The 22,623-nt window shown below is 40.3% G+C and overlaps 1 protein-coding gene across 3 annotated transcripts in view; it reads left to right on the top strand.

Moving 5' to 3' along the window:
- The first annotated feature begins 325 nt into the window (after positions 1 to 325).
- EPHA4 (EPH receptor A4) overlaps positions 326 to 22,623 on the top strand; it is a 154,452-nt gene continuing 132,154 nt past the window's right edge. For 2 of the 3 annotated variants that reach the window (XM_077956430.1, XM_077956431.1), the window contains exons 1-3: positions 326 to 472; positions 3,928 to 3,995; positions 8,189 to 8,852. In XM_077956430.1, the coding sequence (XP_077812556.1) occupies positions 382 to 472; positions 3,928 to 3,995; positions 8,189 to 8,852 (823 nt within the window). In that variant the 5' untranslated portion in view covers positions 326 to 381. 3 annotated transcript variants of the gene reach the window in all.

Below are 22,623 nucleotides of genomic sequence, written 5' to 3'. Positions count from 1 at the left end.
TCCCCTCGGTCAATTCCAAGCTTTTCGAAGCTCCCTCCGCCGTCCAGGGGCTCGACCTTCGAGGTGACGTGGGGGATCCCGCTGGCTCCCTCCGGCAGGCGGGGGCGGGGACCCGGCAGTGCTCGCCCCCTCGAGCCCCGGGAGACCTCGCGCCCCGCGGAGCCCGGAGGGGGCGGAACCCTGGGGCGGGCCCTACGCGGTGAAGGCGGGGCCTCGGCTGTCCCGTCTGCGCCGCCATTGGCCGCGGGCCCCGGACTGGCGGGCTCACGTCACCGGCCGGGCCCGCCCCCTTGGCAATGTCTTCAGCCCGCTGCTCTCCTAACTTAAGCATTTATTCCACTGGGATAGAAGCGGCAGGAGCAGCGTTGGCACCGGCGAACCATGGCTGGGATTTTCTATTTCGCCCTCTTTTCGTGTCTTTTCGGGATTTGCGACGCTGTCACCGGTTCCAGGGTGTACCCCGCGAATGAAGGTAAGAGCGGGACGGCCTTTCTGTGGTCGGGGACAGCGCGGGGCCATCGCGGGTGAGGGGCCCTCAAGAGCGCAGGGCCAGGTGGTGCGGGGGGAGCCCGGCGTGAGCAGTGCCTCCCGATTCGGGAGAAGAGGACCGGGGCGAGGGGCTTGGCGAAGGGGCAGCGGGGAACTGCAGGGCAGCTTGCCCCGAGGCCGTGACCCGTGCACGCGGTGGGTCTGTCCAAGTTTGTAACGAAAGGCCAAAGTTTATCAGCATCCGCCAGCGAGGCCCGCTCGAGGCGCCCCGAGGGGATGCACGGGAGGCAACGCCAGGATTTGAAAAAAAAAAAAAAAAATTACAAGAACCACGTCCTCTCCGGAGCCAGCCCAGGGCGAGGGGAAAACGCAGCCTGGAGCACAGTGAAGCCTTGGTGCTCCCGGGTTCTAGCGAAAGCCTTTCGAGCTCTGGTTTCTGCAAAGTTTCCCGAGCCCTGCGCTTCTCGGGACCGGGCTGCGGGGCCTGCTCCGCAGCGCAGCGGTCGTGGCGCTGCTCGTCAGGCGCCAGTGACCTGGTTTCTAGCACCTGGAGTCAGACACCTTTCTCCTCACCAAGCCCAGCGCCCCGAGGGTGCCATTGCGGGCCTGAGGGGCCCGGGCTCTTCACCCCGCAGACTTGGGGAACCCGCCGGCAAGTTGAACGCAGTCGAGTTTTAGCTTTTCGCCCCAGAATTGCACACTGTTTAGAGCTAACGTGCGGGATCGACGGGACCCGTCTGGGTGCTCAGTTTTCTGTACATCCGTTCGGACGTGCTGGGAGGATTGTATGTGCCTGTGTGTCTGTGTCGGGAGATGGGGCGGCGGGGGGGCGGGGGCGGTGATCATTTAGATACTGAGAAACCCAGGGAGAGGCGAACGGTGTGTGTGTGTGTGTGTGTGTGCGCGCGCGCGCGCGCGCGCATGCATGTATGTGTGTGTGCATGTCTGCGTGTGTGTGCATGTCTGCGTGTGTGTGCTTGTGTGTGTGCGCGCGCGCGTGCAACTGCGTATATGTAGGTGCGCGAATGCCTGGGTGGAAGCGGACGCGGAGGATTGTATGTCTGTTTGCAAATGTCCTGAGTGTGTGCGCGTGTGTTCGAGTGTATGCTCGTGCTGTGTTCCAGAGTATGCTCGTACATCGGCCTGCGTGCATCTAGTCTTACATCTGTCTCTCATTCTTCTCCTTTCCGGCATCCATCTATCCATACGTCCATCCATCCGTCTATCCATCCATTTCTGCATCCATCCATCTCTCTGTGCATCCATCCGTCCGTCTGTCCATGCATCCATCCATAATGCATCCAGCTATATATCTGTCCGTCCGTCCGTCCATCCGTCCCTCCATCCGTCCATCCATCCACCCATTCATCCATCCATCCATCCATCCATCCATCCATCCATCCATCCATCCATTCATCTTACCATCTCTCCAGACATCCGTCCATCCATCCCTGTGCACTCTATCGTTTTCTCTGTTCCGAAGGAGGGAGCCAAAAACCAACTTAGCTCAGCCGGTACCCGGAGCTCTCCGGAGAGACGGAGGCTCTGAGAGATTTATACACCTGCCCACAGACGTCGCTTGGGAGGAAAGGGGCGCTCTCTCACCCTCTGGGTCTCCCCTATCCTTCTGACGTGGCTTCTGGTGGTTCTGGTGCCATCTCGGCCGCCGCCGCCCCTCGGTCCCTAGGGTTATTCATTCTCCTGAGCGGAATCGTTGATCCCGCGTTCTCCTGGCCACTTCACACACTTGTTAGGACGTCCCCTGAGACCTCTCTCGCCCCAGATGTAGAGACTGTTTGCTTTCTTTCTTTTTTTTAACCCCCCCCCCCTTTTTTTTTCTTTTAGGAGAAAAACTTAGGAGCCCAAGACAAAAAGGCGCTGAGAGCCCTAGGCTCCTGTTGAAGGGGAGGGAGGGATGTCTGTTCCCCTCCCCTCCCCCATCTCCCCCATCTCCCCCTTAAAAATTAATTCACTTTGTTGCTTTCTATTCCCATCACGTTTCCTTTTCTCCCTTTTACCCTCCCTTTCTACTCCCTCCCTTTTTTTGTAAATTGGGTCTTATTGTTTCCTTTGTGTCCCTAATCCACCTTACATAAATCCAAATGGATGTAGCGGGCCTTTCTCTAGGGACAGAGAGGAGAGAATGGTTGCGGTGGTGGGGGTGGGGGAGGGAAGGGGGTGGGTTGCGGTGGTGGGGGTGGGGGAGGGAAGGGGGTGGGAACTCCAGGCAGGAGCGACCCAGGGAAGGCTCTACATTTTAAAATCATTAACAGACCCCAGGAATTCAGACTCCCCGGGAAAACTAGGGAAAAGAGACTGATTTTTAACTCCATTGACTTTGAGGTGTAATGAGAGGGAAAGTGGGCAGAATCCAGGGGCCTGGGGGTAAGCTTGAGAGTTGGGGTGCGCATGAGCACAGAGGAAGGCTTCCCATTCCCACCCCTCCCCCAGCCTGAGGAGCCAGCCTGGCTGATCAAATTAATAACCCAGTGTTTTCCTGTGAGGTGGGCCTTTCGACACCCAGGACTGCAGATCTCGGTGGGAAAGAGAGGTTTTGAATTCATTGCGTCCTTTTGGATGTTCCCCTTACCTAGCGCTGTTCTAGCCTGAGCGGGGGACCGCAGCTCGGTAGGCTGTCCTCCCTTCCCCCCAAGCTTTGACGCACTCTTAGGTGTAGCACAAGCACACTAAAGCCCTTAGGCAGCACTCCATACCTAAAATTCAAGCCAGTGATATCCTAGGGGTGGAAGACGAGTCTCTGATTGTCCCCAACACATCTTGAGAAAGAGAGACTACTTGAGGTACATTTGCATTCTGATTCTGCACGTCTGGCATTCCCTCTTTCTGAAACTTTGATATTTAAAAAAACAGCGGATACCATATTCATGGACTATTTACTTGGTTGTGGAGGGGAAAATGTTAGGGAGAGCCTTTGCCTGACCCTTTGGATAGGATACTCTCTGATAGAAGAGAGAATTCACTTGTGGCTCTGTCACCCTGATGAGTTATGTGGTCATCTGAAACTTGCAAAAACAAATAATTCTGGTAGATACCAGACAGAGATGAATGCAGATTTAGCTCTGGAGTGCAACTGCTCTACATAGATGTATTTATCTTTTTGAATTGTACTTCAGATTCTCTATTCATCCTTTTTAGAAAAATGAATCAAGTGAGTCCTAGGATGGAATTTTAAATGCTAAGTAAGTTAAATAAATAAGAACCTGCAGATTTAAAGAGGGGGAGAAGATCAAATGAGTAATGATTATTTACATAAGTGAGCCCAAGTTTACGTTTTGATCAGTGTTGGATATGCGTGCCCTCAGCACATATGGAAACGCTCAAGCAAATGGTTTTTGTGTTACTGGCTTTTTGCAATTGGAAATTAATCTATTTTTCTTTTGTTTTTTGTTTTGTTTTGTTTTGTTTTGTTTTTTGCAGTTACCTTACTGGATTCCAGATCTGTTCAGGGAGAACTTGGGTGGATAGCAAGCCCTCTGGAAGGAGGGGTAAGTCCTGAGTTGCTCTCTGATCCAAAGGGTAAAAGAGGAGTGATTAGTAACTTTCTGAGAGTCCTAATGGCTTGATTCTTGTTGATTGTGGTGAGGGGGTCAGATTTCCGCTGTGGCCTATGAAGTGAATTACGCTTTGTTGGAGAAATCCTATACTCCCTTTGGATAGCTCTGTCATGGAAGAACTAGAAGCCAAAAGGGCAGAAAGGGGTTTCAAAATTAGGAGATTGGTGGAGGCATAGACTTAGATGCCTATTTAAAACTAAAATACCGACAGGAAATATGATCCGGGGACCAAATTAGAATTTATGCCTATTACTGTGATGGCCGTGAAGTCCTGACAGGGTTAATTTAAGAGCAATTGTCCTGCTTCCAGATGAAAAAAAAGAATAAATAAAGATACGAGAGAGAAGACATTTCTAATTGTACCTGCATGAACTGCAGGAAGGCTCTGTACCTTGCTCTCACTCTTAAGTCAGCTGCTGTTCTCTTGCACACTGGGAGACAGTCACGTGAACTTGTGTCAGAAAAACCCCAAGCTTGTGCATTCATGGTGCTAAATATGAAAAGTTTAAGTGTCTATAACCTTGAAGAATCTTTGGGGATTGAGTAGGCTGGATTATAAAGTCTGAAGAAAGCATCACTTCATTTCTTCTCAAATTTATAACACTTGTCATTGCTGCCTCCATCTTACCAGGTCAATGGCCACGTTCTCCTACTCCCCCTAAATCACCAGTCAGAATGAATCAGCTTTGGAAAGAAAACAGTACAACATGTAACTGACTTCTGCCAAACTGAAATAACTCTCGAATCCTTTAAAAATTAAACAAATCATCCTACCTTCACAGGCTTGATAGTTTTTGGCCGAGTCAATTGATTAAAAACAATGGGGGTGAAAGATTAGGAGTCTTTACTAGGCAAAAACTGTAATTCTAGAACCTGGCATGGGCTCCACACTGGTCCATTGAATAAAGATTGAAGGATTTTAAAATAAAGATTCATAGAGTCTGTTATCAAGGACATATTTCAGAACTAAGACCAAGCAAGAAAATAGCCATGAAAATGGAGAATTTTAGGCTGTCTTGTTGCAAACAAATTTTGTAATCCACCTGAAATAAAACAGATTGCCCTGTCTTCCTATTTTTCTGCCTGAACTTGACTGTCATTGGTTTGTTCTCTGCTGAAAAATTCCAGTCTGCCCTTAAAACCATCTTTTTAAAGGAGGGAGGAGTGATTGACAGGCCTCTGGCAGTGTAGACAGGCTGTATTCACCACTGATTGCAGGCAATTGCCCTCATCCTTTGAATGTGAAGAAAGGTACAGCTTTATCTTGGTGAGAGTCAGACTCATTGTTAATCCTATACCCTGGAAAGGTCACTGATTGAGGCGAGGCTTTCCCAGGCTATATGTACCAGGGATATTGCTTGGTAGGTTAAAATGTATTAGAACTGCTGGTAAAATTGAGGATGGAAAGTATCAGTACTTGTAGTAATAAATTTAATCAGCCTCATTTTTCTTACTGGTTGCTTTTAAGTTTGAAGAGAATATACATCTAATGAAATTTTGAACCTGACTTGTTTCACTAAATATGTGTGTGAGCTATATGAAAGCAAGGACTGACACATTTTAGGGTACAGTCCATAGTCTATCTAGTTTCTAGAAAGCTTTTATTGCAATTTAATGTGCTGCAGACATCTTTTTCTTCTTCTTCTTCTTCTTCTTCTTCTTCTTCTTCTTCTTCTTCTTCTTCTTCTTCTTCTTCTTCCTCCTCCTCCTCCTCCTCCTCCTCCTCCTCCTCCTCCTCCTCCTCAGCTGCTGAAAGAGCACCTGGTCACTTTTTCTAGACACAAAACTTATTTTGGTTGTCTTCAAGTCTATTTAAAACTATGCAGAGCTGATTGTATACAACCGAGTACTTTTCATGGGCTGGATATAGGCAGGTTTTTTCTTTTTCTTAAATATTAGGCATGTAACATTTTAAGCATTATTGTAAGATAAATGAAATTTTATTTGTATATAAAAGAATTAGTCGTTGCAAAATACATAGTAGCCACTGAGAAATTGTGTCAAGTTATAAAGTTTAATTAATCTCTAGATTTTATAATTGATGACTTTTTCAGGCATACAGCAAAGGGATGAATTGGATATCTATCAGTGAGGAATGGATTGATTGTCTTTAGAAAGTTCTTTCTAGCTGAGAGTAAAAGCATATGGAGTCTTGATCATTCTAAAATCTCTGCTTGCAGTTAGGACATTTAATGTCTTTATTCACTGTTAACTTGAGATAGTAATTTGGTCTGATAATGACATTTATTTCTTGTTGTTGTTATGTTTAAAAAGTAAAAAACAAACTTGATTTGACAATATCACCCAGGAAAATATAAATTAGAGTCAGAGACAATCCATTGTTTGTCTATAAGAACAACTAAGCAAGACATGAGAGTTAGGGAAAGTGATGGCTCCTGATAACATCGTTGTAGCAAAAAGCTACTTTCTTGGTAATATTCACTTACAAGAGTACATTGAGTTGCTGACACTGATTGTGAAATATAAAACTAAGGGAGGATTTGTCACTATTCTGGTGAATTGATCAATGTGGTTAGACAATTAAGTTCAGACTGAAAAGTTCATATTAGACCTGAATTATCCTGCATGAACTCTGTAGAGATAGTCTATGTGCCTTCATTGATAAATGTGCTTTTCCATATTCCCATTGTTCTGAGAAGAGAAGCATGCTGAGTAGGTTTTTTTGAAGATGGGAATCTATTTTTGGATTTACATGAATTTCCTAAAATAAGTAAATTACTGGTGATTTTATTGCTTACTGGATAAAAAGAAATTTTCATCACCACAGGGCACTTACCCCTCCTAGTTTCAATTTTTATAATGGTAGCAAATGAAAAGGATACAGAATTTTATGGCTTATGGTCCTTCACATAGTAACATTTCCATCCATTAAGAGTTTTCCAGTGCATAGTTGGGAAACCCGTTAAAAGATGCATTAATGATTCTATGTACTTCATTGGACTGCATGGAGCTTTAAGTGGAGCTATCACAGAATACAATTTTTTTAAAAACTATCTTTTGTTCCTTCTAATTATATTCATATGTTTGTTAGATACTTCAGCTGATTTATAACAGATCTATATCAATGCGTTACTGTAGATGTTAATGAAAAATTTGAGGCTGCCTAGCAGTCTAGTAGGATCCCCAAAAGTTTTGCTGCTTTTAGGCTTATGTTTAAAAGCTATAATGACAGTGAAATGATTACTTTAGTCACAGTGAATTCTGCTGAATTCAAGTTGTCCTACCATTAGATTCTTTGTGTTAGGAAGTAGAATGCAAAGAAAATGGTACTATCTCCTTTCATTTTCTTGGGCCTTCAGTCATAAATACCACTTGCTATTTTATTTTTAATGTTCATGGAAGAGTTGGAAGCAAAGCATGTCTGTTTTCTAGTTTTGTTATTTGTCTATGTTTTAAAAATGAGAACATGTACACATTTTTTAATTGAATACACACTCTTGAAAAGTTGTCTACTATTATAAATGATAGCATATTTGAGAAATCCAGCCATAAAATTTACTCTCTGTCTTCCTAGGATTACTGAAACCAGAATGGTGGGATTTTCTTTTCCCCTGTAAAGAGTAGTGAGGGTGCCAAAAAAATCAATTGCCTTTTTTTTTTTTTTTTAAGGTATTAGAGAGCAAAGTTCTGACAGGAGCACTACTAATTAACTGATAATTGTCTTCCTTTGGCAAGCTCTACTCTTCCTGCCCTTAATTTGCAGGTCTCTGCTCAGTGGTTGAAACAATACACATACTAGTTTTTCATTTATAAGTAAATTTGAACTGTTGCCACTTGAAATTGTAGCTGTTGTAATAGGTGAATTTGAGGTTGTTGGACCACCACAAGGAACCGCTGAGAACTCACAAGCAGTAAATCCACCATTGCCTCTGGATTTCAGGCAAAAGATTGAAACAATTAAAAAAACAAACAAAAAAACACTTCCTCAATAAAATATTATCTTATCTCCCATAAGATCCTTTATTTAGTGATGATGGGTGCTCAGTAGTTTGCTTCATTATTGAAAGGAAAATGATCAGGTGTCCTATGAGAATAAAATGGGATTGACAAATCACTGCATGATGAAACTTTGTAGTTGATACATCTGCTTTGGATCTTTGCAGTGGGAGGAAGTGAGTATCATGGATGAAAAAAATACACCAATCCGAACCTACCAAGTGTGCAATGTGATGGAACCCAGCCAGAATAACTGGCTACGAACTGATTGGATCACCCGAGAAGGGGCTCAGAGGGTATATATTGAGATTAAATTCACCTTGAGGGACTGCAACAGTCTTCCGGGCGTCATGGGGACTTGCAAGGAGACGTTTAACCTGTACTACTATGAATCAGACAACGACAAAGAGCGTTTCATCAGAGAGAACCAGTTTGTCAAAATTGACACCATTGCTGCTGATGAGAGCTTCACCCAAGTGGACATTGGTGACAGAATCATGAAGCTGAACACCGAGATCCGGGATGTAGGGCCATTAAGCAAAAAGGGGTTTTACCTGGCTTTTCAGGATGTGGGGGCCTGCATCGCCCTGGTATCAGTCCGTGTGTTCTATAAAAAGTGTCCACTCACAGTCCGCAATCTGGCCCAGTTTCCCGACACCATCACAGGGGCTGATACGTCTTCCCTGGTGGAAGTTCGAGGCTCCTGTGTCAACAACTCAGAAGAGAAGGATGTGCCAAAAATGTACTGTGGGGCAGATGGTGAATGGCTGGTACCCATTGGCAACTGTCTATGCAACGCTGGGCATGAGGAGCGGAGCGGAGAATGCCAAGGTAAGAGGGTCCATATTGTAGTTTTTTCATTGGGGCTTAGTGCAAGTAATTAAATCAGAGATGAGACTAAATGGAGTAAAGCCGGTAATTAGCAGCCCCTGTGGGATGTGGTGGGACATAGGGGTCTAATGAGTAAGTGCTATAGCTCCAGGTGGCAAAGCTAAGACGTTTCTAATACTGACAAAATAAATGATGCTGGTGTAATCAGCAGAAAGCCAAACACATTTACTAACAGGCACTTAGATCTGAACTGGCTTGATGCGCCCTCTGAAATGTAAATGAACAAGCTGAAGAAACAGCCTTGATTGATCCTTACTTAAGGAGGGCGGACACATTTTTGAGCCATAGTTTTCCTGTCTACGGACTTGGTAAAATGACAAAGATTGTAAATATCTCCCATCTTCTGCACATGTGCGTGAATGATCTAAATGTGAAATTAGGATTAAGTTGTTCCAGTTCCCGCCCACTGATTAAAATCGAGTGAAGAAAGTCCATTTTTTCTTTCTGCCTTGTGGACCGGTGGAGATGCGACCCAACGAAGTGGAGGCATTGCTTCAAGTACATTCTGTTCTCTGAGCACCCACTGATGGGTTCTCTAAATGAAATCAATCTTGATGAAAGACCTCTTTATTTCTCTTAGGAGGTGATAATAAAGCAAGCAAGAGTCTTCTTATTTGATCCGTGGTCAGAAGCAATAGCAAATTGGGTCACAATTTGCTATTGATTTCAGTTATTGAGTTTTTGAAGAAATCTATGTATTTTTATCATGTTAATTACTACTTACCGTATTACTAAGTTAATTTTTTTTTTCTCATCTAAGGTTCAATGTATGCAATTTATTCTTGCCTTTTACCCCTTCCTGACAGAATGCTGGGGAGTATATAAAGTCCCTTGCTTTACAGAGGCTTTGTATCTGAGTAAGAGATGAGAGTAATTCCTATTTATACGGATTGTTTGTCATGTATTTAATAAGACTTAAGAATGTCTTTTATTCTAAGTTTTTGTCTTGTTTGGTATTTGTTTTTATAATAGTAGTTATCAATAGTCTGCGGCTGCCAATCCTGTTATGGTTACTACTAAATAGTTAGAATGTAATTCTGGTTTCATCTATGAAACAATCAGATTTATCTTTTCTCTGGGTAATTGTTGAGCTGTAGATGGCATTGCCACATGGTTCATCTGATTTGGTGATTAAACAGCCTGAAATAACTGACTGCCAAACAATTTGTCTGGCATTTCAACCATCTTAATGACAGGGTGGGATTAACTATGGGGTAATTCACTTGATTGACTGAAAATCCAGTTATAACCTGAAGAAAATTGCGTTTTTGGTGATTTGGTGTCATAAAGTTACGCGTTACTCCTTTCATAGTTTACACTTTCCTGAAGTGGCATTCCTGCTTAGCTATAGTATTTCTAGGAGTAACTAACAGTCAATGTTCTTTCATTTTGTTGTAAATAGAATAAAGAGTGGCTGTCTTTTCTGTTGATTCAGAGTTAAAAATTTTTTTAAAAAAGGAAAATATGTAAATTTAAAAGTTTACAAGTTGGAATTCAAGGATTTTTAAAATGAAGATTAATGCCTCGATTTTTTGTTTGCTCTCGACTTAGCAACTGCTAGATAAGCTGTACCGAATTGATACCCCAAAGTATATTCCGGTATTAATATAAGAAAATATGTGAGTGCATTGTTGCTGGCACCTAAATTACTATGATCATAGCAGGAACAGTGAAATGAGCAGGGCAATGACATGCCGTCACATTTCAGAGTAAATTATTCTGCCTTTTCCGTTTTGTAAGACAGGACCTGCACATCTTCACATGTCAAGATTCTTATATATATTTTAAGTAAAACAACACTGGCTTCCATTTCCTGCTAAAATGTTCACTCTCAGGGTTAGCACATCTTCGTGTATCTAATGTCATTGATTTTCCATTGTCACAGAGCCCGGTAACTCATACATTGCTACGTTGTGAAACTCCTTGACATTTTTACAACCAAAATTAGAAAGAAAAGAGAAAAAGATGGTGGGGAAAGTGAATAGAAAGGCAATTGAACATTTTTCTGGTTTGCTTTATGGAGATAGTCTTGGGGATCCAGTTAATCACGTGGTTCCTCGAAGGGGAGGAATACAGGGTTTCAAATCTAGTCCACTTCCGAGCAAGCTGTTCCTAACACGAGGCCAGATATTTAACAGAAGAAGAAGGTGGATTGAGTCGTTTTTGAGAAACGTCAGTGTTTTCAGGCGTGTCAACCAAGTTTGTTTTTGTTTTGCTTTTGTTTTTGTTTTTGTTATTTTGATTTTTTTTTCCCTGTTAATAAAATGATTAACTCTTTCAAGACACTTTTTGCACAAGACCTTGCACTTTGGTTGTTTGTTTCTATTATTGCCATGTGAAAATTTCTGATGAAGTTAGGTAAGAAAAAACTTGAAGGACAAAGGATTCCAAGCTTGAGTGGGACTTTGAAAAGATGACTTGAGACACTAAAAGTCTTGGGAATAATAAAAATGGTTGGCCCTATCCTTGATACCGTGACAGGCATCAAGAGTAGCACCCAGGCACAATGGAAAGAATATAGAGACAAGGAAAGATGTATGAATGTGGTCACTTAGCTAGATGACCTTGAGCATGTTTCTTAAGCCCTGTGAACCTTGGTTTGTTCATCCATAAAATGGGATGATAATAGTTATATTTAGCTTACAGACTTGCGATGAGGACTTGGGGTTGTAAGATTGGTAAAAGTCACCTCATAGATCATGCAACAACTTGAAACTAGCATTTCTGTTGTCATTGTGCTCTTCCCAACGTCATAGCTGTTGACTTTTAAGAGTGTTGAGTTGAAATAGTAAAAGGAAAATCCCTGACCACTCCTTGACATCAAGGCTAAAGATAGGAAGCATCTCCCTCCTTTGCCCTGACAAATAATAATATACATTTTCACACTTTGTATTGCAAATATTATTTGGAGGATGTCATTTTTTTTTCCTCCTTGGTAGGAAAGAGAACTTTCCTTTGAACAAGAGAAAAGTGACTTGTGGGTAGGACAAGAAAGAGGGTGTAAAGAAAGCTTAAGAAGGAATATAAAGGAAAACTGGCCAAGTCTTCAGAACTCTGGCAGCAGGTTCCTCCCCAATTGTCTTTTCAATGGTTCTACTGTGGCAGGACAAATAGAAGAACAGGTGAAAGGTCACCTACTTCCTCATCCATCTTCCTTGGGGTCCGGGAGGTCAGAGCGAAGATTGATTAAGATCTTAAATGTTTGACAAAGGATCCTTGGGCAAAAATGGGCAGGGCGGGCGGGGGCCTGGGGTGTGCTGTTGTTTGACTCTAACCCTGATCATCCACTGGAGTCATCAAAGGACCTTGGGGACAGAACTACACTTCCTCTTGCAGTTCCTACCCCCAGCAGTACATGCTAATGGAGAGGAAGGATGAGGGCAGGGGGATGGTGGGTTTGCCCTCTGAAGCAGCTGCAAGTTCATTCTTCTCTTGAATAACATTTTCTGAAATGATTTGGCTTGGTCTCAGTAGAACAACAATGTGTGTGAGCTCCTTACCCATCTTCTCAAGGAGAATGTATCCCAGGAGTTAGCCGCCCTTTGAACTTGCCTAGTGATTGGATGCAGAGGATAATATAATTATTCTAGTTAGTCCTGCTTCCAGGCCACATCAGACTGTTGGAGAAAGGAAACAAAATCCGCTTCAGACATCTCCTTCCGGACAGACACACCCCTAATGAAGAAGTGTTCCAGATGTTTTACAGGACTGTTTTCATTACTTTAGAAATATTAAGCAGAAGGAAGAGAGGAAAATATTCTATTAAATTTTTAAAATTTATTTTTATTATTTGTTTTTTAATATAAGAGATGAGGTCTCACTATGTTTCCTAGGCTGGTCTTGAACTCCTGGCCTCAAGTGATCCTCCTACTTCAGTGTCTCAAAGTGCTGGGATTACAAGGTGTGAGTCACCACACCCGGCCAAAAAGATTCTCTATTAGCTTATTTTTTGCCTAATTAAAAAGCTGAAAAATGAAAGGACAGCTCCAGATTTTCTCTTTGGGAAATATTAATCAGCACTTTTCAGAGCATACCTGTAAAAATAATACCAATAAAAAGAAAACATTCTTTTGGAGTCACTCTTAAGGCCAAATAATTACAACTGTGACAAAATTAAGCTAGGTAAGAATCAAGCCTTGCTGAAGTATACAATTTTGTTGTATATTGAAGTCATCAATATTAAAATGTGTTCATATCAACTAAAGGTATCATAGTAAAAGCTTTTAAAAGAAAGAACAAGATAGAAATGTTCTAATGGTTTTAAAATAAACAGACTTGTGCTCTGAAAAGAGGAAGAGAGCTATGTCAAAAAACTGATTACATTTTTTTTCTCAAGTATGCTATAGAAGGAGCTTAGGAGAAAGAGGTAATGGAAAGGAAGTATTTAAAATCTAGTTCACAGAGATGCTGCTTCATATCCTTTGCACTGTTGAAATTTTTCCTCTACCTTTGAATCATGTCATTAAGAATCAATTGCTTGAATCACATGGCTGCTTTTATCTCTGTCTTTGAAGCATGGCTGTGATCTTTGAAAAATGTAATTCTTTATCTATAAGAAGAGCAGCGTTTAATTATTGTCCTTTTTCTGTTATGCTTTTTTTTTCCTCTTTGTGTGACCAGGCTGCCTTTGTGAGTGTGAATCACGCAATAGTCTCTATTTGGGGTTCACCAAAGCATCGCATAGGAATTATCTCAGTTAGGGATTTTTGAATATGGTATTCAAGAGTTGATGACTTATTTTAGTCTAACTGAGCTTCTTTGTATCTTTCAGAAATGAATTAAGACATAATTATTCTATTAAGATTTGAGCCTCTAAGAAAAAGCCTTATTAAGTGGTTTTTCAGTTACTGCTGTGCAAAGCAGAGGTGGTCATAATATAAGTTTGACTTTCACATAACTGAACTTTACTACTTAATGCCGGGGGGAAGGATAATTGGTAAATTTAACATTGGCAAAGGACTGAATGCTTGTCAGATAAACTTCTCGTATAGAATTACATAAAGTAAAATTTGTAACTCTTCCACTCCCGGCCCACACACACACACACACACACACGCACCCCCACACCCACCACACATACACACACACAGTTTTCAAAAGCTTACATTTTACAAGTTACCATTTTTCACAATTTGGCAGGTAACTCAAATATAGCCATATACATGTATTTTTAAAATAATAGATGGAATCATCCTTGTAATTGTCATCCTGTTTTTATGATGCTTGACTGTCATAGATATCACTGTATATTAGAGAATATAGCTTTTCTTAATTCTCCTTCATTGAAGATTAATATTCTGTAGCATAAGTATGCCATGCTTTATTTAATCTTTTCCTTATTTGTAGATATCTAGGTTGTTTCAGTATTTCCTGGTAATATTTTTAAACTAACACTTTAATTTGTAATCATATATGTATGTTTTTGTTAAAACATTGAATGATTAACCTTGCTTTGTTATTTTTCTGCCTTTATCTTGAACATATGAATTGGGGAGAACTTCCTTATGAGAATGTCAGTGGGGGGAGCATTAGGCGTAACCAGAGTAGTAACATCAGTGATGAGTATGGAACATATGGTGTTTCATTAAATGTCCATTGAATGAATGAATGACTGAATGTATAAGAAATAGCAGCCTGTTTCACATATAACAATTATTTGGTGGAGTTATGTTTCATGGAGTCAACATGATATATTAAAATCTTTGCATGCGACTAATGTATTAATGAGGTCCTTGTTCATGATTTCTATTCAATTTGGTCCTTTTTAAATCATGTTTATGAATCTTCTTTACATCTAAACCTTCAAAATTCTCTGCAGCATGTGAAGTTAACATACAGTTAGCACAAAGTGGCCAGTAACTGCCTTTGGAGTTGAGCCACTTAATCAGATGTGCAATTGTAGACACTAACTTAGCTTCCCTAACCTCGAGTTCATATTTGCAAATTGGTGGCAATAGTAAATTATTATATATGGCACACATATATGCATGAATGGATGAAGGGCCTGGCACAGTGCTTAGAATCATTAAAATGCTTAGAAAGTGAAAATTATTACTCTTATTTTGATTGTTGTTAGATAGAAATATGGTGACAATATGGGCTGTTTGATCAATCCAACAAAGAAACCATTTCATTTAGGTTCCAGAATAGAGAGTTTGTTTGTTTGGTTTTGATCTTTTGAGGAGGCAATGGTGACAAATACAGGGAAGAGTGAGGGGATGGTACCAAATGGCTGGTCTTGTCTACATTGATCCAATCCTCTGTGCCCCAAGTCACTGTGGTTCTCCATGTGGTCCAGCTATGTTCCCCAAGACCCTTTCATGTGCTCTGCAAGGTCAAAACTTTCTTAATAACACTAAGATGTTATTTGCCTTTTTTTTCTAATTCTCTCGTGAGTGAACAGTGGAGTTTTCTAGAAGCTAACTGATGTATGGTAATGTTATTAAGTTGAATACAGAAGCAAATGTAGTGATCCCCTTTAACTTTGGGGGATATTTCCAAGACCCTCAATAGATGCTGAAAGCTCAAATAATACCAAACCCTTATGCACTGTTTTTTCCTATACATATGTACCTATGCTAAAGTTTAAGCTATAAATGAAGCACAATAAGAGAATGCCAACAACAATAATAAAATAGAACAATTGTAACAATATATTTTAATAAAAATTATGTGCATATAGCCTCTCTCTATCGTTTTTTCTATCCCTGTCTCAAAAATATCTTACTGTACTGGACCTTTGGTAGGCAAAACCACAGAGAGCCAAATCATGGGAATGATGAGACTACTGTGAAAGAATTTGGTTGTCCTCTATTAAGCCAGACATTCAAGAAACATGAAAGGAAAAAAAGTAGTGGCTGGGCGCAGTGGCTCATGCCTGTAATCCCAGCACTTTGGGAGGCCGAGACAGGTGGATCACGAGGTCAGGAGTTTAAGACCAGCCTGACCAATATGGTAAAACCCCATCTCTACTGAAAAAAAAAAAAAGAAAAAAATTAGCTGGGCATGGTGGCGTAAGCTTGTAGTCCCAGCTACTCTGGAGGCTGAGCCAGGAGAATCGTTTGAACCCGGGAGGTGGAGGTTGTAGTGAACCAAGATCTCACCACTTCACTCCAGCCTGGGCGATACAGCGAGACTGTCAAAAAAAAAAAAAAGAAGGAAGGTAGGAAGGAAGGAAGGAAGGAAGGAAGGCAGGCAGGAAGGAAGGGAGGGGAGAAGGAAGTAAAACAATGTCACTTTTCTCACTAAGTTTACTTTTGTTTTGGGCAACAGTGTTTAAAATATGCTATTTGTGTTAACATGTAATGAGTTAATTATTGTTGTTTTTCAAAGAATTTGAAATAATTTAAAACCTCATTTTTCAGTTTCAATTTGTATTGGTAAATATTAGTAGTTATGACTCACACACACGAAAACATTATTGATAATTTTTGAGAGTGTAAGGTAAGGAGGTTCTGAGGCTAAAAAGACTGAGAACCACTGCATCTAGTCCATCACCTTTTAGTTTCTTTGGAAGGTAACAGACTGCACTTCTGCAGGTCATGCAGAGGCTTTCAAAATGAAAACGAAGTAAGAAAGCTCTGAAAACTTTTTCATAATCTGGGAGACTCAGGTAGTTTAGAAGAATGACATTTTATTTACTCAACGCTTTAGACGTTTCTATAAAATTAGGCAGCAATTTATAGCTCTTGGCTTTTTAAAAAGTGGTTATCTGTGTCCAATAACATGGCTCAGTGTTCCCTTCAGTTTTACTGCGCTTGGGAGAAGGAATGATTAAAGAAGGCCTCAGCTGTCCCCTGGACCCTGAGAGACTAGATCTTTTTCACTGAAGGCATAAAAGCTTTCTCCCTGAATCCCATTACAGCTGGTACCCCTGAGCTGTTTCGGGGGAGGAGAACAGGTGAGGTCACTTGGTTCCATGATCTGGAGGGTAATTAAGAATCCCATGACTAAATGAACATTTTATGAATATTCAGGGTCTATTTCTTTTTCCTGGGAAACACACATGTTGGTACTGCTTACAACTCCCTTTGGACACCCCAGCCTTTTTCTGGGTGAATGCGGGTCGTCAGCTGTCGGCCCAGCCTGCAGTTCCAGGCAGCAGATTCTTCATTTGCATATTCTGTATTTGCCCTCCTGCAAAACAGCACACCCATTTCCCCCTTTCACAAAGGCAATGAGGGCTTCCTTTGGAAACCCCAGCCAAAATCTCCTTCTGTGTATGCAGAGCCCAATGATTTAGACACCATGCAAATTAATTCGGTTTTGATTTGAATGCTTCCAGAGATCAGGGGTGGGAGGCAGAGAGGAGAGTATTGGCCCAGTGCTCTTTTTATGCACCCTCTGCCCCCAGCGTGGCTGGTTGTCACTCTCCGGCCCCTCCTGCCCCACGCTCAATAACCCAAGTCCCTGCTGCTCATTTCATTTTGACCTTTGGAAAAGGAACCCAGCCTGGGTGAATCCCTTGGCTTGTCTGTTTAGTGACAGCTTCAGCTGGAATCTTGCTGTTCTTTCTGAGGTGGGAGGGGATGGCACTATTCAGATTATGCTAGGAATGTTCAGAAGTGTCCCAACAAAGCACTTTAAAAAATTGTAAAGTAAGAAGATACAATTCTTTGAAAAAGAATCGTCAGAGCTCAGGAAGTTCTGAAAATAGGCTTTAGGTCACTCATGGGCTGGAGTCCATTCATGCCATCAATGAGTAGATATTTAAAATCTATGATGTACAAATCACCACGGGGATTTTCATCTGTGTTTCTTCATCTATGAACGAATACATCAATCTTCGTACCTAGAATCACAATGAAAATTTCATATTTTCACTTATGTCCCCAGATAAAATTATTTAAAATGTGTATGGACTATAATTCTGTTCCTTATTATATTTGTGAATTCACTTTTGGTTGAATATCATCTTTTGTTTCTCTCTTCCTCCTCCCCACTCCCCCCACTGTCTCCAAATTTACTTATTTTTTCACCTTAGCTTTATTCCTTTTAGAAAGGGAAGGCAAGCATACTGCATATTTTACCCAACAAACTTAACTCTGGTTGAAACCAGCACTATCTTCTGAAAGGCCGTGATCACATAGGCGTTCTATAAACTAGAAGAAGAGGACTTTGCATGAAATGTTTTTGAAGTTCAATGGGACTTGAGTTCAAACTAATTTCACAGAGCAGAAAACGGGCATAGCTAGACGTTGCAGTGTAATTAAGTCAAAGCAAAGTCAGTTAAAACAACATCTAAATGTGGAAGAGCTTTGGTTTTGCTCCACATGGTCTGACAAAGTTTGATGATGCTGTTCAAAGTCCATTTGGGATGGATTATTAGGATTAAAGAGCAGCAGAATGCTCTGTACGTGGTGTGTTCCCTGGTGTCATTAGTGGATGAGAAAATTCAGCTGCTTATCTGGCTCTTGTTTCTCAGGATGGATTTAAACAGACCCACTCTTCTCAAAGGTGATCTTACTAACCTCTTCTTAATAAGTTACAGATCTCAAATTGCTCAAAATCCTTAAAATACCATTTGAAGTAAGTTGATTGATAATTATCATTTCCCTTCCGTTTACAGATATTTTCTGCACCAGTACAAAGCTGTGGTACAGTTTCTTAATTACCCAGATAATCCTGTTTGCTTGTATTTTTAAACTATGAAGTGCTGGGTAATTATTCAATTCTTAATAGAAGGCAAATGGCAATGTAAACAATAATTAGGATGTTAGACAGACTAATGCGCTTCAAAGCAAATTGGATTTTTTTCATACTGTTCAGCATGAAGTCCCATAAAGCTAACAATTTAGAAGCAAGGCGAAAAAGGTTCCATGTTGTTCATATTTTATGGCGTTATCTCTTCATGGCTTGTTTCTGTGAATAGCAGTTTGCCCCAATGAAGCTGCCTGTGCCCAAGCCAAATGTTTCTGTAACAATCGCTTCCCTGCTGTTTGACATTTGGCTATGTTCTCCCAGGCCTCCAGATTGGGCCTTTGTCTGCTTCAGAGCTGAGAGGTCAGAGGTTAACAGAATACTGATTTCCTCCCATAATACCATGGCAGGTAAATATGGGCCAACCTCATGATCAGTTAAGACTCGGCTCAGTTAGGAATGCTTTTTCTCTTGGGCTTTTGTCCTTAAGAACTTCCCTGATTTAAGACTTCACCTTTCCCAGCTATTGCTTTCCACAGTGGATTCTTCATTAGGATTGCAGCCATCTCTTTTATGTGACTTCTTCCTTTAATAACCGTTCACAACTAGCAATATGTCCCCAGAAATACCTGACCTGAAAAATACGAGCAAATCATTGCTTTTGATGAATTAATTTTGCAAACTGAAGATGGTAATACTTTGCAATCTTTAGGCTCTTAATTATGTCTTGTGGTCTTATCTCTACTGTATGTTTCATTGATGAAATAATAAACCGATAACAAAGGCAGTAAACAAAGATACTTTCATAATGTGGCAATTCCCCAACCCCTCCTTTTTCTTGTCTAGCCTCATGTTGTGTTTGCCAGTTAGAGGTGCAATTAAAGGAACAATCAGTTTTATTTTCCATTTTCATCACTTATGGAGAGGCCCAAGTATTCATCAGTATCAATGTTATTAATGTTTTACAGCAGTTTAATTATATCAGCCTTAATTTTTCTCCCATAGATTAATGTTACTCAATAGGTTGCATCCTGATTGGTTACGATGCATTCACAGACTTTAGACATTTAAAATACATTTCAAACTTTCAAATTTCTCGATCAAAATTCATCAATTAATTTTAGGACATCTTTTTACACATGAGCTATCCTGTTTGTGTTTGGCTGACCTCTCTTGCTTTGCACTGTGAACTTGAGGCTTGGATTCTTTTGTTTTCAGATTTAAGTGTTTGAAAAAGACATGTCCACTTTGAAAACCAGTTTCCTTTAGAAGTTTCCAGCTTGGCAATGGCTGAAGCAGCCCCAGGCAAATTAGCATGTTAAAAGAATGGATCAATACCTTTCTGGCTCCTTTACCCTCCTCGCTCTCTTCCAAGGGAGAAGAGTTTTGAAGAACCCTAGGAGGCCCTTGACAGAGGTGCCAGGAGGCTTCAAGAGGACTGTCAGTAGCCCAAGTGGGCAACATTGACAGCTTGATCTACTGCCCAGACTGCTTCTCCGCTGGCCATTTGAAAATGGATGCAAGAGGAATTGACAGCTTCAGGAAAGCTTTAGCAGTTCATGTGATTATGGAGAGGATTAGAAGAAAAGTGTTGGGTGAAATAAGAGATCAATACAAGGGCGCTAGTTGACTGAATTCACCTTTAGCTGTTAGGGCACCCCATTTTATAATATTTAGCCTGTGCTTAGAGAAGAATGTTTGACAGGCTTGTTTTTTTTTTTTAGGGGTTGTGTAAACCTATGCATAAGAAAAAGAAGACATAAGCAGCCGCTGGTTTTTGAGCAAGGACTTGTAGATAATTAACAACGTAGTGTTTCCAGTCCTTAAGGTGCAAAGGTACTAATTAACTAACGGGAGAGATTGAGATTTCATTACTCTGTTCTTTAAGGAGGTGCCAGCAAAGAAGTGCGTTGAAAGTAATATTTGAATATTCAGGTTTCCTTTTCAAACCCTTTCTTTTAGAACTGCCTCTCTGTTTGTATGCTAGATTTTAAAATTAGCACTGATACACTAAAACAAGGTAAGAGTGTGGTTGTTTTTGTAAGGAAAACAAAACTCATGTTGATGGAAAAATAAAAACGTTATCTTTGCACGAATGCAAAGCATTTTTAAAAGATTTGGAATCAACCACTGAATGGTCTCAAATGATCTTACTTTTGGAAGTTTTCCTCCATAGGACAAAGAATGGTTAGTGTACTTAACTAAAATAAGATCAAGTACCTAATTTATTCTAGCCTAATACATGGTTCTGGAATTCTCTTTTACAACATGTTGGAGCTACAACTATTTCAGTAATTTTAAATGGTTACTGAATATGACAAGAATCCTACACTATAATTTCAACAATTGCACTAAAACTTTTTAGAAAGCATTGTTAGATCTTTCTTCTAGAGAAACATAAAATCTTTTACTGAAGATAAGTAATGTTTTACTGTATAAAAATCGTAACATTGATTGCAACTTTAAAAACTAGATATAGTAAAAAGAACTCCTCCCCAAAAAGGATTGTTGACTTCTACAAGAGATAGTGATTAGAAAACACAACCCACTGAGTTTTTCCAATATTTTCAATTATATCTTCTGGCTGGTTATCACTGATCTACAGGAAAGCTATTGATTTTTGTATGTTTATCTTTCATCCAATCTTCTTATTGAAGTATCTTGTGAATACTAGTAAGTTTTCAGTTAATTCTCCGGGATTTTCTAGAGAGCAAATAGTTTCCATTGCAAACAATTATATATGTATTTTTCTCTTATTTAAAAAAGTAAGCCTCTTATTTCTAACTTTCATGTCACAACATTGGTCAGAATTTTCAGATCAGTAATAAATAATAGGGTAGATTGTGAGCATCCTTATCACCAATTTTAGTGGATATAACTTAACTATAATATCAGATCTATTTTCTTAATATCATATTAATAATTTTTAAACACTTCTCAGAGTGAATGTTGAATTTTGTTAAGTTTACATATTTATCTTGGTTACGTTGCTTTTTTGGTTTGTTGTATTTTGCATTTATGAGATCTAATATATTAGTAGGTTTTTTCTGGTGATAAACCATAAACTCTCTTTGCATTTGTATAAAAAAAAGAGCCTTATTAGATAGCAGTGAATTTTGACAAAGGCTTTTGAATTCAATTTGTTAATTGAAAACAGTGATTAGGAGGCAGAACTTTGGAATACCAACTGAATTTTAATCTCAGCTCTGCCACTTACTATGTGACTATGGGCTAGTTAGTGAACTTTAGTAATTTGGCTTTCTCTTCTATAAAATGGAAATAGTGATACCTATTGCGTGAGTATACTTAGTGTTAAATAACATAATATATCTAAGTCTCAACAAGGAAGTGGTGTCTATTAACTGTTCAGTAAGTGTCACAATTTTTATTGTTTATTTTGAATTTCTAATAAATATCTATGTAATATTAGTCTACATTCTCTCTCTCCTCTCTCTCTCTTTCCTTTCCTCATCAGGTTTTGGTACTATAGTTGATTCATCAAATTAAAATAGTTTTACATTAAAAAATTAGCACTGTAGAATGTTAATATGCATGAGAACTATCTTTTCTTTGCAAGTTTGAAAGATTCCACCATTAACACTGGCTCTGGACTGTGCACTTTGAATTTGGGCACTTTTCTCTATATTTGCTAGATTTTAATAAAAAGTACAATAGCCACAACAAAGAAACTATCTCTCAGACCTTGTTGAGTTGCTTTTCAAATCACATATGTAGATTTTCCAGCCCAATGTAGTGGATAAGTTCTTTGATTTGGTATCTTTTCAGCCTCTGTTGCCTTTAGGGTGAACAGCAAAGATGACACATTGTTCTCATCCATAATTACATTATTGAAATTTCTCATTACTTGTTTTTGTTTGTTTGCTTGTTTGTTTGTTTTTGTGAGATGGAGCCTCACTCTGTTGCCCAGGCTGGAGTGCAGTGGTGCTATCTCGGCTCACTGCAACCTCCACCTCCCTGGTTGAAGGAATTCCCCTGCCTCAACCTCCTGAGTAGCTGGGATTACAGCCACACACCACCATGCCTGGCTAATTTTTTTTTTTTTTTTTTTTTG

Source organism: Macaca mulatta, chromosome 12 (assembly GCF_049350105.2).
Source record: "Macaca mulatta isolate MMU2019108-1 chromosome 12, T2T-MMU8v2.0, whole genome shotgun sequence".
NCBI lineage: Eukaryota > Metazoa > Chordata > Mammalia > Primates > Cercopithecidae > Macaca > Macaca mulatta.
This window is presented reverse-complemented; position numbering and strand designations above follow the sequence as displayed.